Here is a 14,395-nt window from a genome sequence, read left to right as displayed (position 1 = left end):
TATCTCCTGTTGAGAGATCTGAAATATAAACAATTTAATGTTACTAAGCCATTAGTTTTTTAGACTTAAAGTGTTACAAATTAGGGTACAAGTTTTCATCCTCTTCTTACTAGCCAGTTTTTTAAAAAATTTATGGACGATGATAATATGTAGAGGAAAATGTCTTTTCTAAGTCTCCAAACAAGTAAACCTCCTGTCTTCATTATTTTTTTTTTTTACTTCTTTTATGCCAGAAATGTATTTCCCCATTTAATTTTGCCCTTTAAAATATGTGGTCTTATTTTTTCACAGTTTTGCACAAAGATCCAAGACAGGTGTATCTTTGTCTTCTTGAAATTGGTCGAATTGTGTCGAGGTGTGTATTCCACATTATTTCAGAATTTCAATGTCATTAATTTTTTAAGAGCTACTTTATTTTAGAACACGATTTTCTAAAATAAAATAATTCTTGATTAAAATAAAATAACTGAATTTCCTATCTTTTCGTTATTCCTTTTTTTTTAATTATTAACTTTGTTCTGTTTGCATGAGCTGTGTCATGTGTCAACATATGCTCACCCATATACCTTGCCATCATTTAGTATTAAACTGTAAAAGTGGTTGCTTAAATTTTTTAGACTAAGAATATGGTAAAAGCATATAAAACTCTTTTAGCAATTCAAGGCAAGGCAGATCATCTGGACACAAAGAGGATCTGATAAGAAGGCTGAGGCTTAGTGTCCTCCATACCTGACTCAGCCCCATCTTTACTCTCAAGCTGACTTTAAAGGTGGCTAACTTTCAGGATCCCTGGTTGAATGCTGGAGCATCCAGTAATCTCAATATATGCTATAATGTGAAGATTATATCCTGAATTTTTGACAGTCTGTGGGACATTAAAAAGCATTTCCAGATGTTCCAGTGAAACAATTGGTGGAAGAGAGTCAAATAGACTTCACTTTAAAAATAAAACATAACCTATTGTGATATGCATGGAAGTGAATGGGTCAGACTTTTCTTGAATGATGAGATCTCCTAACTGGTTTTCAGATATGGGGTTGAGCCACCAGTATTAGTAAAACTTGAGAAAGAAATTGAACTAGAAGAGACCTTACTTAATACTTCTGGGCCTGAAGATTCCATTAGCATTCCGAAATCGTGCTGTCAGCATGAAGAGCTGCATGAGGCTGTAAGTAATTGTATTTTCTCTCAACTGCAATGTGTCAGAGTTTCATAGTTTGCTACAGGTGATGCTGTGTTTAAAAGAGAATGTTTCTTATTCAGAACATACACCAGTACTAACTTCCACTCCCTGGTGAAAGGCACCATATGTTAAAGGTGATGTGTTGTTCGTGTATGATGAGGAATGGATGTGTATTTGAGAAGTGGGGAGGCAAATAGGGTGGAATCTCTCATGAAGGGTACTGGAGGCCAGAGAATTCACTGATTCTTTTTTTAAACATAGTAGAGTTATAATCTGATCTGCAAATTATAAGGATTGCTCTCATGGTCATGTAGAGGTTATATTGGTTTCTTTGTAATAATCCAAGCCTATGATGATGAGAACCTGAACTCGGGCAGCAGTAGTGAAGGTGAAGCAAGAGGAACAATAATAGGACATACTTTGGAGGTAGAATTGAAGAATCCTAATTCTGATAGGGAGGGAGAAAACCTAGGGTGATTTTTGAGGTTTCTAAGTAAATGGTACCCTGATACTTGGAATATATAGGAGAGGAAAAGTTGTGAGAGCAGATTGTGACAGAATGTACGCAGACTTTTAGATGACGGGTCTCAACGGGGAAGTCTTAGAGCTTTACCTGTCTATCATTATGCAGAAGTCACTAGCAGTTGCCCCGGCTGTGGGCTGTGTCTTCTGAGTGACTATAGTCTAGTAAGTGATGGAGGTGAACTGAGTAGCAAACATTTCTTTCTGCTTCCACTGTTGCTGAGAATTATGGTCTTTTTCAGACCATTGTATTTGATGAAAGTGCTTAAAATACAAAATTATTGAAGAAATAACAAATAAGTCATTACTGATAAACATTTAGAAAGTGTTGCTTTGATTGTTTTGTTTAACATAATAAAAGTCTATAGTAAAAGATTTGGATATCCTTGCAAGACAGATTAAGAAAATGTCAGCCTGACGGGGATCCGGAGAAAGGGGCACCCTCCTACACTGTTGGTGGGAATGCAAGCTGGTGCAGCCACTCTGGAAAACAGTATGGGGGTTCCTCAAACAGTTGAAAATAGAGCTACCGTACAACCCAGTGGTATAAACGTACCTGACCCAGTGGTATAAACATACCGCTACTGGGTATTTACCCCAAAGATACAAATGTAGGGATCCGAAGGGGTATGTGCACCCCGATGTTTAGAGCAGCAATGTCCACAATAGTCAAACTGTGGGAAGAGCCAAGATGTCCATTGACAGATGAATGGATAAAGAAGATGTGGTATATATACACAATGGAATATTATGCAGCCATCAAAAGGAATGAAATCTTGCCATTTGCAATGACGTGCATGGAACTGGAGGGTGTTATGCTGAGCGAAATAAGTCAATCAGAGAAAGACATGTATCATATGACCTCACTGATACGAGGAATTCTTAATCTCAGGAAACAAACTGAGGGTTGCTGGAGTGGTGGGGGGTGGGAGGGATGGGGTGGCTGGGTGACAGACATTGGGGAGGGTATGTGCTATGGTGAGCGCTGTGAATTGTGTAAGACTGTTGAGTCACAGACCTGTACCTCTGAAACAAATAATACATTATATGTTAAAAAAAAAAAAAAGAAGAAGAAGAAGATAGCAGGAGGGGAGGAATGAAGGGGGGGAAATTGGATGGGGAGATGAACCATGAGAGATTATGGACTCTGAAAAACAAACTGAGGGTTCTAGAGGGGAGGGAGTTGGGAGGATGGGTTAGCCTGGTGATGGGTATTAAAGAGGGCACGTTCTGCATGGAGCACTGGGTGTTACATGCAAACAATGAATCATGGAACACTACATCAAAAACTAATGATGTATGGTGATTAACATAACATAATAATAAAAAAAAAGAAAATGTCAGCCTGAATATTCTTTACCAGGCCAAAATATATTTTACCTATATTACTGATTTATATGACGACTGTCAATGTCAGTGTGTGACACAGTGATAATGCAGTAGGTTAAAAAATAAAACCTATTTTAAATCTTATAGAACCTAAAATAATGATAATTAAATGAAGAAAACATTGGTAAAATATTTTTTTATTTAATAGGAAAGACTATGTACAGTTTGATAAGAAAAGCATTTCCAGAAGTAAATGGGCAAGGACTGTTGTTTACACAAGAGGAAAATACAGTGTTGAATCTTGCTGAGAATCAAGGAATTAGGATACACAATTTGCCTCATTAGTAAAAATTTTTTAAAATTATGAAACCTGGTGCTGATAAATTCTGGTAAAAGTCTAATTAGGGATTGCTACTTGTGATGGAAAATGATGTAAACTTTTGCAAAACAAGTTGACAAATGGATATCAAGAACCACAAAAATGTTCCTCTTTCATTTTTATTGTAATTGAAGGGGGATTAAAAAACAGAACAAATGAAAGTATTGTGCTATTTATAATGATGAAAATTAGAAGCAATGTAAATACTCTCAAATAGAGCAATGGCTAGGTGAATTAGGATTCATTATCTTAACAGAATAATCACTATATGTGATCATTATGAAGACTATGTAGCAATAAGAAAAATATTTTGTGAAAAGTATGTATATATAGACAAACTAAAAGAAAAAGAATGAAAATAATCGATAGTAGGTTAGTGCCTTTTTAGATGATTTTAATTTCTTTAGCTATTTCCTTTACTGTTTTAATGTTAATTATGCAGTAGATAAAACCATAAGAGAACACTGTTTATCCATACTGTTATTTCTTTTAGGCCTACTCCTTTGTTTAGATTGTGGGTTAATGCTAATTTTTACTGCTGAATGTAAGTGGTGTTTGGATATTTTAAACAAAGCAAATGACTTTTCATGTTTACATTCTTGTTGTGAACACTAAAAAAGAACACATTTCTTTAAATATGCATATGCTACATGAATACATTCAGTGTCCACCTATATATACATGATCTACAGAGATTTTAGAGTCGTGTTTAAAGTAAGGAACAGTTATCTGATGCATTATTTAGAGTGTATATTTAGCTATAATTCTGTATGCTTATGAAACTTTTAGGGATAGAAAGTAGTGACCGGAAAAATACCTCCTTTTAGATTACTTTGGTTAACTAATGTGTAAGTGGTTCTAATAATTGTAAGTTCTTTACCCACATTCAGTTTATATTTAGCTATTTTACGCAGGTGCCATGTGTGTGCATGAATGTGTGTACACATACACATATACCAGGCTATGAACAAGAGAAACTTAATTGAATGGCTTATGAAAATCAGTTCTATTTATGATCATATTATTTTGTTAAATGAATGATGTAGAGAGATAAATTCTGGACCCTTCTGATCATGCCCTGGTGAATCCACCTTTAGCTGTTCATTTTGGGTAGATAATGAAGACAATCATGCATTTCTCTTAGTGCTTAGCTAAATTGGGCATATGTGAAGAGACTTTGGTTTAACATCATACCCAAGTTCAATGAAATGAGTTTGTGTAGATATATACTGTGTGACAAATAATTGAGAAAAATATTTCATGGCCTTTCTCAAAAATGTCATTTTAGGAAAACAAAATATTTTCCATGGTGACTGATATGCAACTTTTTTTCAATCAAACATCTCAACAAATATTTTTATTTTTTAATCAGTTTATTATAATTTCCAAATTTTAAGTATAGAATTGCTGAATTTCTTTTTATATTCATTTTTATAATTTTTTAGATGTTTACTGCAGTTAAAAATTCTGTAAGCTCCTTGAGGGATAGAAGTAGGGATTTCTCTCCCCAATTCTCATCTCCTTAGCAGACTATTGAAACAAAGTGAGCACTTTTAGAAAAATGCCTCTTGAATTGAATTCTTTAGAATTCACCCAGTCTTGGGTGAATAGATATAAATACGCCTCTGGTTATTTTAACAGTAACTTTGGAACAATCTTGATATCCCCCTCCAAATGTTAATTTAGCATAGTGTTAAGGGACAAGTTAACATCTACTTAAGCTTTATCTAACTGGCCTATCTTTGACTTGACACGGATATATTAATCCAGGGCATAAAACAATTCAAGCTTAACAATGAACTCATGTGTTTCCTATGACTTAATGAATGTGTTTTGAATTGACTTCACTGTTGTACACGTTCACAGACCTCCAGCGGTCAGTGAATGCATTAGGACCCTGATTGCACTTAGGCAGAGAGAGGGAGAGAGGTGGGGTAAGGGAGGGAGAGAGGGAGACCCAAGACTTCATCACTGGGGCTCCTGGCTGGCTCAGTCAGGAGAGCATGTAACTCTTGATCTCAGGGTTCTGAGTTTGAGTCCTACATTGGGTGTGGAGCCTACTTTAAAAAAGGGGAAAAAAAAAAAAAGACTGTCACTGTCAGCTTTTATTAGATTAGTTAATGTCTAATCTCAGTATCTTTCAGGGAGCTGGCTGGCTCAGTCTGTGGAGCATGTGACTCTTGATCCTCAGGGTCATGAGTTCAAGCCCATGTTTGGTCTAGAGATTACTTAAAAAAAAAAATCCTAATCTCAATATTTGTCAACAAGTAAAGGAGAGATAATAAATGGTTCAAGTGTCTTTAAATTTTTATCTTTGAATTTGATTTTCCCATCTATCAAATAACCTTGCATTTTAATGTTAAATATTTTTTGTCACAAGCACTAAATTTTGTTTATTTTTAATCTTAGGTTAAACATATTGCTGAGGACCCTCCTTGTAGTTGTTCCCATCGATTCTCTATTGAGTACTTATCTGAAGGACGGTACCGACTTGGGGATAAAATACTCTTTATAAGAGTAAGTCCACCATTTACATCCTATTTACATACCTGTCTTATTTTGAAATTGGATTTATTGTTTTACCAAATTCCTTTTGCTTCCCTTTTACTTTTTAAAAAATTGGAATAGGGAGTGTTATTAATGAAATAATTTTACTGTACAGAAAAATATGGAATACTTGCTTTCATGAGTATATAATGAGTTGGGTAGACACCTTTAACACAATAAACTACTAAGGATAGCTAAGACTATTCAGATATTTAATATAATTGTCGGGAAAAAAAATCTTTGTATACCTCAGCTAATTTATTCCACTTTTCAAATTTTCTAAAAAGGAATAATTTCCCATCATAAGAAAAAACTGAAACAATACATGTAATAAGATTAAATATCAGTAATAAGAAAAGGAGGTAGAAACATTGCAGTTTATAATAATGTATAGATTGGCTCTTAAGTATAAAATCTTTTTTCATTGACACAGCATCAGTGTATTTACCAGTATCCTTATGTGCATATTCATTTCCTTCCTTTGTCCCATCTGCGATTCAGTTGATAAACTGTCCCGTTTCTTGGTAAAGAGATTGAAGTTTCACCTGTTCAGTATTCTGTCCACTTCTGATACAAGAGCTCTTTTATTCCCAGTTTAGGAATATAATATAGAAGTATTTAAAAATATTTCACCATCCATATTTTTAAATTTCATATATTATCATTACCTCCCCACACCCCGCCCAACTCACACAGAAACATTTCCAAGACTTTCTATTTTTTAATTAGCTTTTTTTAAGGCAGTCTCTTACAATGATGGTGCACAGAGCATGGGATTTAGAGTTAAAATTTGCAGGGCAATCTCCTACAATGGTGCAGAGTTGCCTGCTGAATGAATAGGGGCCTGAAAATCAGCTGGGACTGTGCTGGCCCACCCAAGGATGCATCTTGTCTTCACAAAAGCACCATTTGGGTAGGGCAGCCGGGTATGTTTGAGGCCAGGCCAAAGCTGTGTGTTTTGAGACAATTTCCTCAACCTCGCAGAGCCATAATTTTCGTGTCTGCAAAGAAGAATTAATCATAAATTATATCAAGGTTTATGAAAGGTTAAATTGCTAAAATATTTATGAAAGTAATTTATTGTAAAGTACACGTTTTAGTTGTTTTTATCTTCCTTCCATAATTTTTTTTTCTTTATTATGAGACATAGTTTCTGTAAGTCCTCATTTCTCCTTCTCTTCATCTCCCTCCCTCTTTCCTCTCTTCCTCCTCTTTATTGAACAATTGCCTTTGCAATTTTGTATACTTGTAATTTGGATTTTTAGGATGCAAGTTATGTGCAAAAGTTTTTCTTACAAATTAGAGGACCTGTATTTAGTTGCATGATTCAGTATGAATTAAATTGATTATTTTAATAATATAAGAAATAGGCTATCAATTTATAGTGAAGCTGCTGGCAAATACTCTGAATTTCATAGGTCATATATATCACAAATTATGACTGCTAATGAATTGTAACTGTGAACCTTACTTTTTTTTTTACTTTCTTTTGGGGGAAAAGATGCTTCATGGAAAACATGTCATGGTCCGTGTTGGTGGAGGCTGGGATACACTTCAAGGATTTTTGCTTAAATATGATCCCTGTCGAATATTACAGTTTGCTACACTAGAACAAAAAATTCTAGCCTTTCAAAAAGGAGTTTCCAATGAAAGCGTACCTGACTTGTCTGCCAGAACACCTCAGCCTCCTGAAATGAATCCTTTGTCAGCTGTTAGCATGTTTCAGAAACAAAAATCAAAACCTGGCACGCCAGTTGGTATTCCAAGAAGCAAAGAAAAGCAGGTACATCCACCGGGTGGGTTGCTGCCTGCATCTTCCCTGAAAGGAGGGAATCTGGGCTCCGTGTCAGTCCGTTCCAAATTGCCAAATTCTCCAGCAGCATCTTCTCATCTTAAGCTCAAATCTTCAAAAGGCATCGCAAAGAAACCACAGGCTCCTTCAAACAATGCAGTAGGTAAAACCACTTCTTCACCCGCCTCATCAAGAACCGTGCCTTGTGAATCTCAGTCAGTGAGAAAACGTATCTCATCACCCAATACTCCTCAGGCCAAGCTTGTTACATCCCAGAAGCCCAGAGATGTGCCCAAGTCTGCACTTTTGCCAAATAAGTCTTCTGGAAAAACTGAACCAAAGCATTTGAAACACATTCCTGTACATTCCAGGGATAATGCAGAGTCTCACTCCGCGGCACATTCAAATTCATCATCAAAGCGTCCAAAGCCACCTAAGGCAAATATATACGTAAGGCCTAAACCTTCCCCCTCTCTCCATTCCCCTGCAAAAATGACAAAATCCAGTTCTAAAACTATATGCACAAGTCTAGGAACACGATCTCAGCCCCATGATGGAGCCCCCCAAGCCGGGGCAATGCCAGCACAGAAACTTAAGTCAGCCTTAAATGGGAACCAGCCACTCTCCGTATCCTCAGTTGTACACACAGAAGTTGCACAGGAATCAAAAGATAAGAATATGGGTTCAGTTGCCAAAAAGCAGCCCCAGAATAAAAGTCCATCCCAGAAGATGGGACCCAGCTCCTCGAAGTCCCCTGGCCGTACTCCACTGTCCCTCATGAGTCTTCCCCAGTCCTCTGTCAAGACACCACCTGTACCAAAGTCAGCACAGACTGCCACTAAGAGCCAGTATTCAGCTAAAGGGCCTCCAAAAAGTGGCAAAGCCCCAGCTTCAACCAGGAAACCACCCTCATCTGGTAAGGAAGCAGTTAGTGGAGATAAAAAACCTACCGAAAAGAAAAAGGAAGACGATGACCATTATTTTGTTATGACTGGAAGTAAGAAACCTAGGAAATAAATACAAATGTATCATTTTAAGAAAACAGGAAAGGAAAGGAAGAGAGTGAATGTGTTAGCATCGCATCTTGAAAGTTTCTCCTGTTTGTGTTTGTCTGAAGAGCTCAGACATTAGGCACAGTAAGGTGGGGGTTGGGGGTTGGGGATGGGGGTAAAGGGTGCATCAAAATTCACATTTCTGAATTTTCCAGAAGGTACCCTTTTGAGGCAGACAGTTGTAAACTTGCCATAAGGTTCTTATTAATAGACGTTGATATGATTTTTGATACATAGCATCTTTGTTAATGTCTGCCTTCTAAGGGAAGTGTAGAGTTAAATAACACTACTAGAGTTACAACTATAGTTGCTGTATTTTTGAATATGTATTGAATATGGAGGTTATATCCTGGCTAATAGCAACCGTGGTGCTGTTAATATTAGTTATTGCAGTTTGGTAAAATAGCAACGGTTTGGCACATGTCTTACAAAAGGCACCTAATTTAATTTTTTGATCAGGATTACCTGATTGAACAATACTAAGTACCAGTGGCTGCTGCTGATTAGCTTGATGTTACTCTAGGGTTGGTAGAATCCTGTTACTTAAAATTTTTAAGCTTTCCAAATCAGAAGGAACTGATTTTTTTGACTGGCTTATATTAACATTGGTAATATTTTATTATATTTTTGGTAGAATATTTGTAATATTTTTGGTAAAAAAAAGCACAAGATATTGAAATATAAACTGAAATTTAGTAAAAAAAAAAAAAACCCCAAGACTTTTTATATATTATTTATAAGAATCTACGCCTTATATTTTAGATGGATGTTGTGCAATGTGAAAGGGGAAACTGATTTAGTAACTTTTTGCATATTACAAATATTTTTAATATAGTTTCCTCTGAGTGCAGATATGAATTTTTACATTAAAATGATGTTTTAACATCAGAATTATGTGTTAACAATCTTAAAATTAAGGTGTTATTAAAGAATCTTTATGTTGGTGCTATATAAAAATTCTATCATGTGATTGTTATTTTTCTTTAGATAGCACAATGCCAGTTTTAATTAGATCCTTCCAATTACATTAATTTTCTTTAATAAAATCATGCTGCTTTCAGTTTTTCAATGGCAAGTGGACAGGATATATGCAGCATTTTCTGCTCTCTAGGCAGATTCTCCAAGGAACATATCCACATCATGTAATGACTGCGTAGGTTCCTTTGCTCTAAGATATTTGTAAATAATTTGTTTTTTAAGGGATTGTGGCTATTTAAAAAATTATTAACGTACTTTTAGAAGTTTTAGGGGTGTGTTTAATAACTTTATAGTATTATCAGTTATCATAGGTTATTATATTCAATATTGAGGTTTGTGTTTCCCCGTTTTAAGCTACACTATGTTTTCTAAAGAAAAATAATGGTTTACACAAATGTGCAATTATAAGATAAGCATCTTAAGCTGACTACTAACATTCTATAGATTATAAAGCAAGAAAACTTTGTATAAAATGAAGTGATCTTTTGTCTGAGGAATACAGTTAAAATCAGAAATATATGCAGGCTAGTTTTTGGAATAATGGATACTTCTTAAAAGAGAGAGTCTCTAAATATTTGGCTTAGTTCTGTTGCTCTGGGCATTGAGAGAATATTTACATTTTTGGAAAGTGAAATCAGTGTTCAAGAAGTGCTAGAAGCTTTACATTTTTAGTGATCAGAAATATTTAATGCATCTTTCAAAGGGGAAGAATTTAACTTTCAAGAAGGAGTTTATTCCCATATAAAATCAGACAGTACTTCGGTATTGGTAACTTCTAGAACTTAAAAAACAATGATATTCCAACCAACCTATGAAATAAAGTAGATTTTACAGTATTAAACAGTAACTTTTATACTGAGAGTAATCAGGAATAAAAGTATCCCATAGGCATCTGGCACAAATTCCAAGAATTTTTTGGAAAATTGGAAGTTAATTTGTAAATGACCCTATTCTTCATCAGTAGGGAATTTCCCCAATTGTACTGATGTTGATTGATCTCTTTCAAGATACCCTTGAACCTTACCCTTTCAAGATAAAGATTTTCAAAAATAAACAACAGCCGAAAGATACTTTCTTCAAATATATTTTGAAATGCTCTTAAAGAGCTGGTGTTTCTAATCATTTTCACAATTTTTAAAATACATTGTTGAAGTTGGAAAGACATTTTCATTTCTTCTAAGAGTGCAAGATTTTAAAAGATTTTTCATGTTTCATATTTAACAAAATGAATTAAGCTTAAATTACTAAAGCACCTGGTGGAAAAAATAACATGTATTTTCAAAAAAGAATGGAATGAGTTTTTATTTTTCTTTGCTAAAATTTGTGAACATGACTGGTATATCAAACTGATCTTCAGAGGAAAACAAAATGCTGGTTATTTTTAGATTGTTTGGGCTTATAGCGGGCGTTTATGTCTTACGTCTTCAAAATATCTTGATCAATTAGGTGATCTCTAACTTTCCTCGCCACACGGAGTTTACAGCTCTTAATGGATAAGGGAAATTTTTTGAGAAACAATTACTGTTCTTTCTGCAATCTCTACCTGATTTAAAAATCTATTACTTTAAAAGCCTTCAATAGCAGGTTGTTTTGTTACATTTGTACAGCCAGGTCCACATACTGACTCCATTGGAATCCAAATTTGTATATATTCTTTTCTTGTGCAGCAGTGTATGTATCAAATTTTGACTTCTATTTTCTCAAGTATTAAAACTTAAACATATGCATCAAATTCTCAGTGTGCTTTTTTTGTGTGTTGTGAATGCATTCTGATCCCTCGGTTCATGTGAGAAATTGCATATATTAAGCACTCATAATTTGAGAATAGTTTTGACTTCGCTACTTAAACTGCCCTTTTCATACTTGTGGAATTCACTTCACTGCTCCCAGGAGATTGTAAGATTCTGCCATTAAATAGCAGTATTTGTTCCCTAAGTTGCTCTGTCTGTTAGCCTACACCAGTCTTGTGTTCATGGAAGTCTCCTGACAGTAGGAATTTCCAGTTCCTGTAATTCTGTCTTGATTTCACACTCAGAGTGAGAAGAGTCTTGAAATACTCATGTTTTTGTATATTCATGATCAGAGCAGTTATAAAAAGCAGTTCAGTATGTATTCAATATGTATTTCCTGTGATGTTTCAAAAAAGAAAACAGGAAAACACCACCTAGGCCAAATTCTTATTATATTTTCCTAAATATTTGTGGGGAAAATTTGTGTATAAAGTTCTGAACTTAAATCCATGAGTTTATGAAATTTGGGGGAATATTAGGAAAACATTAAACAATTGCCAGTAAATATGAAAATATAAAGACAATATTTTATTAAATTTAAGCTGTTTTCCTACTGTTTTGTTCTTATAGGAAAACACAAGACTTGATCTTGAAGAAATAATACATGCAAAAATTTAGTGATAAGTTAACTTTGGCACATAGTAATATTGGTATAACCATAAAATAGAATATAGCCATTAAAAATGATGTAGACATTGATTTAATCTTTTTTTTAAAGATTTTATTTATTTGTCAGAGAGAGAGAGAGAGAGAGAGCACAAGCAGAGGGAGCAGCAGAGGGAGAAGCAGGCTCCTCCCCGAGCAAGCAGGGAGCCAGATTCTGAATTCCATCCCAGGACCCTGGGATCATGACCTGAGCCAAAGGCAGATGCTTAACTGACTGAGCCACCCAGGCCTCCCTACATTGATTTATCTTAAAAGAAGTATGTATGGTGGTGAAGTGGTTTGTTTTGCGAGACTGCTGTGATAAAACATTAATATAGAGTATTTTCTTAATTTTTGGTGTTCAGCCAGGGATAGCACAATTCTTATTGCATGGGATGTGATATCTAGGTTAATAAAATTAACCTCTTGTGGTGAGTCCCTTAGGGTTTCATATAATACATTTTATTTAATATGACCAACTTTCTTAAATTACTTTTGGTAAATTATACTGGAATGAATGAATATAATAAATAGAATGGGTTAATGTTGGGTATGACTGTGGAGGACCTCTAGCGGTCAAATGTGATAGTGTTGATGCACTTGTATCTACTCAGATCACCACTTATTGAAACCTACCGAGTTGTGGAGGTAGAATGAAGAATAAAGCAGTTCTCACATTCAGGAGCCTTGGGTTTACAAAGCACTTTGCAACTCACAGAACGCTTAATTACATTAATAGCTAATCTTCCGAGCAATCCCATATTAGTATTATTATCTTCATGAGGATATTATTAGCACCCTACAAACAGGAATTGTGTCTGTTTTGTTTACCACTGTGTTCCCAAAGCCTAAACCAGTGCCTGGCACATAGTAGGCATTCAGTATATGTTTGTTAATAAATTCACGAGTGAACTCTCTTTTCGTAGATAAGGAAACTAAGGCTCAAGAAAACAAAGTAAATATAAAGATACCTACTAAGATTGATTAGCTGAACTTAAAGGATAAATTTATTTTTACCTATTTACACTTCTCTACAAATTTGATTTGTTTTCTATGTTAATATGATAAAGAAAGTAGGACTTAAGTGGCATCTTTTTAAAAATCTGCCGAAATATAACATCCTGCTTTTTTTTTTCTTCTGAGAAAAGTTTTCTTGATTTGTTTTTGGATTACTCTTTAAGTATTCTAAGCTTAAATGGATTTAGAGATTAGTATATTTTTATGTCTTTAGTTTAATATTTATAAAGCTATTAACTATGTTCAAAGCATTGGATGTAGAACCATGTGATGAAGTAGAGGTGCTCTGCAAATGTTTGCTGGGTGAATGAATAAAAGAAAAATAAATATACTACAAAATACTAAAATTAGCAATTAAAATCAAATTCCTGACAGTGCAATGGGAATAGATATTGGTAAAAATACCAAGTTGTAGATGGCCCTAGAACTTCCATTAAAAAAAAAAATAACCTTTTGAAAATAAGTGATTGTCCTCTGAATGAACAGGTTTCGGATGCTTCTTCCAAAATGAATAAATAGATCTCTCTCACGCAGCCCTGCAAATGTGATACAAAGTTGCATCATGTAGATCTCTCCAATAATTAATTGCCCTGTGGGTGCTTTGGAACCCAATAAGGAGGTGTGGGAGAACAGGCCAACCTGTGGTGTTCATTGGAAGAGGAGGGGAACGTGACATATTAAATTTTAATCCCAAGCACTGAGGTAAAATGAAGGCAAGTGCCTTTATTTATTTATTTATTTATTATTTTAATTCCAGTATAGTTAACATAAAGTGTTATATTTGCTTCAGGTGTGCAATATGGTGATTCAACAATTCTATACATTACTCAGTGCTCATCGAGATAAGTATACTCTTAGTCCCCTTTACGTAACCCCCCCCACTCACCTCCCCTCTGGTAACCATCTGTTTATTCCTTATAGTTAAAAGTTTGATTTTTGGTTTGTCTCTTTTTTCCCCTTTGTTTGTTTGTTTTTATGTTCCACAAATGAGTGAAATCATATGGTACTGTCTTTCTCCGACTGACTTACTTCACTTAGTATTATACTCTAGATCTAACCACATCACTGCAAATGGCAAGATTTCATTCTTTTTTATGGCTGAGTAGTATTCCTGTGTGTGTGTGTGTGTGTGTGTGTGTGTGTGTGTGTGTGTGTGTGTGT

General features: G+C 34.9%; 1 protein-coding gene across 3 annotated transcripts in view; it reads left to right on the top strand.

Annotated features, from left to right (window-relative positions):
* Positions 1-11,514, top strand: part of GAS2L3 (growth arrest specific 2 like 3) — a 38,853-nt gene extending 27,339 nt beyond the window's left edge. For all 3 annotated transcript variants that reach the window (XM_073900426.1, XM_025882490.2, XM_073900427.1), the window contains 4 exons: positions 292-355; positions 1,030-1,168; positions 5,823-5,930; positions 7,462-11,514. In XM_073900426.1, the coding sequence (XP_073756527.1) occupies positions 292-355; positions 1,030-1,168; positions 5,823-5,930; positions 7,462-8,769 (1,619 nt within the window). In that variant the 3' untranslated portion in view covers positions 8,770-11,514. The remainder of the gene's footprint in view (positions 1-291; positions 356-1,029; positions 1,169-5,822; positions 5,931-7,461) is intronic.
* Positions 11,515-14,395: the final 2,881 nt, after the last annotated feature.

The sequence above is a fragment of the Callorhinus ursinus genome, unplaced genomic scaffold (genome assembly GCF_003265705.2).
Source record: "Callorhinus ursinus isolate GAN/ISIS: 27379988/994484 unplaced genomic scaffold, GSC_fseal_2.0 scaffold14, whole genome shotgun sequence".
In the NCBI taxonomy this organism is placed as follows: Eukaryota; Metazoa; Chordata; class Mammalia; order Carnivora; family Otariidae; genus Callorhinus; species Callorhinus ursinus.
This window is presented reverse-complemented; position numbering and strand designations above follow the sequence as displayed.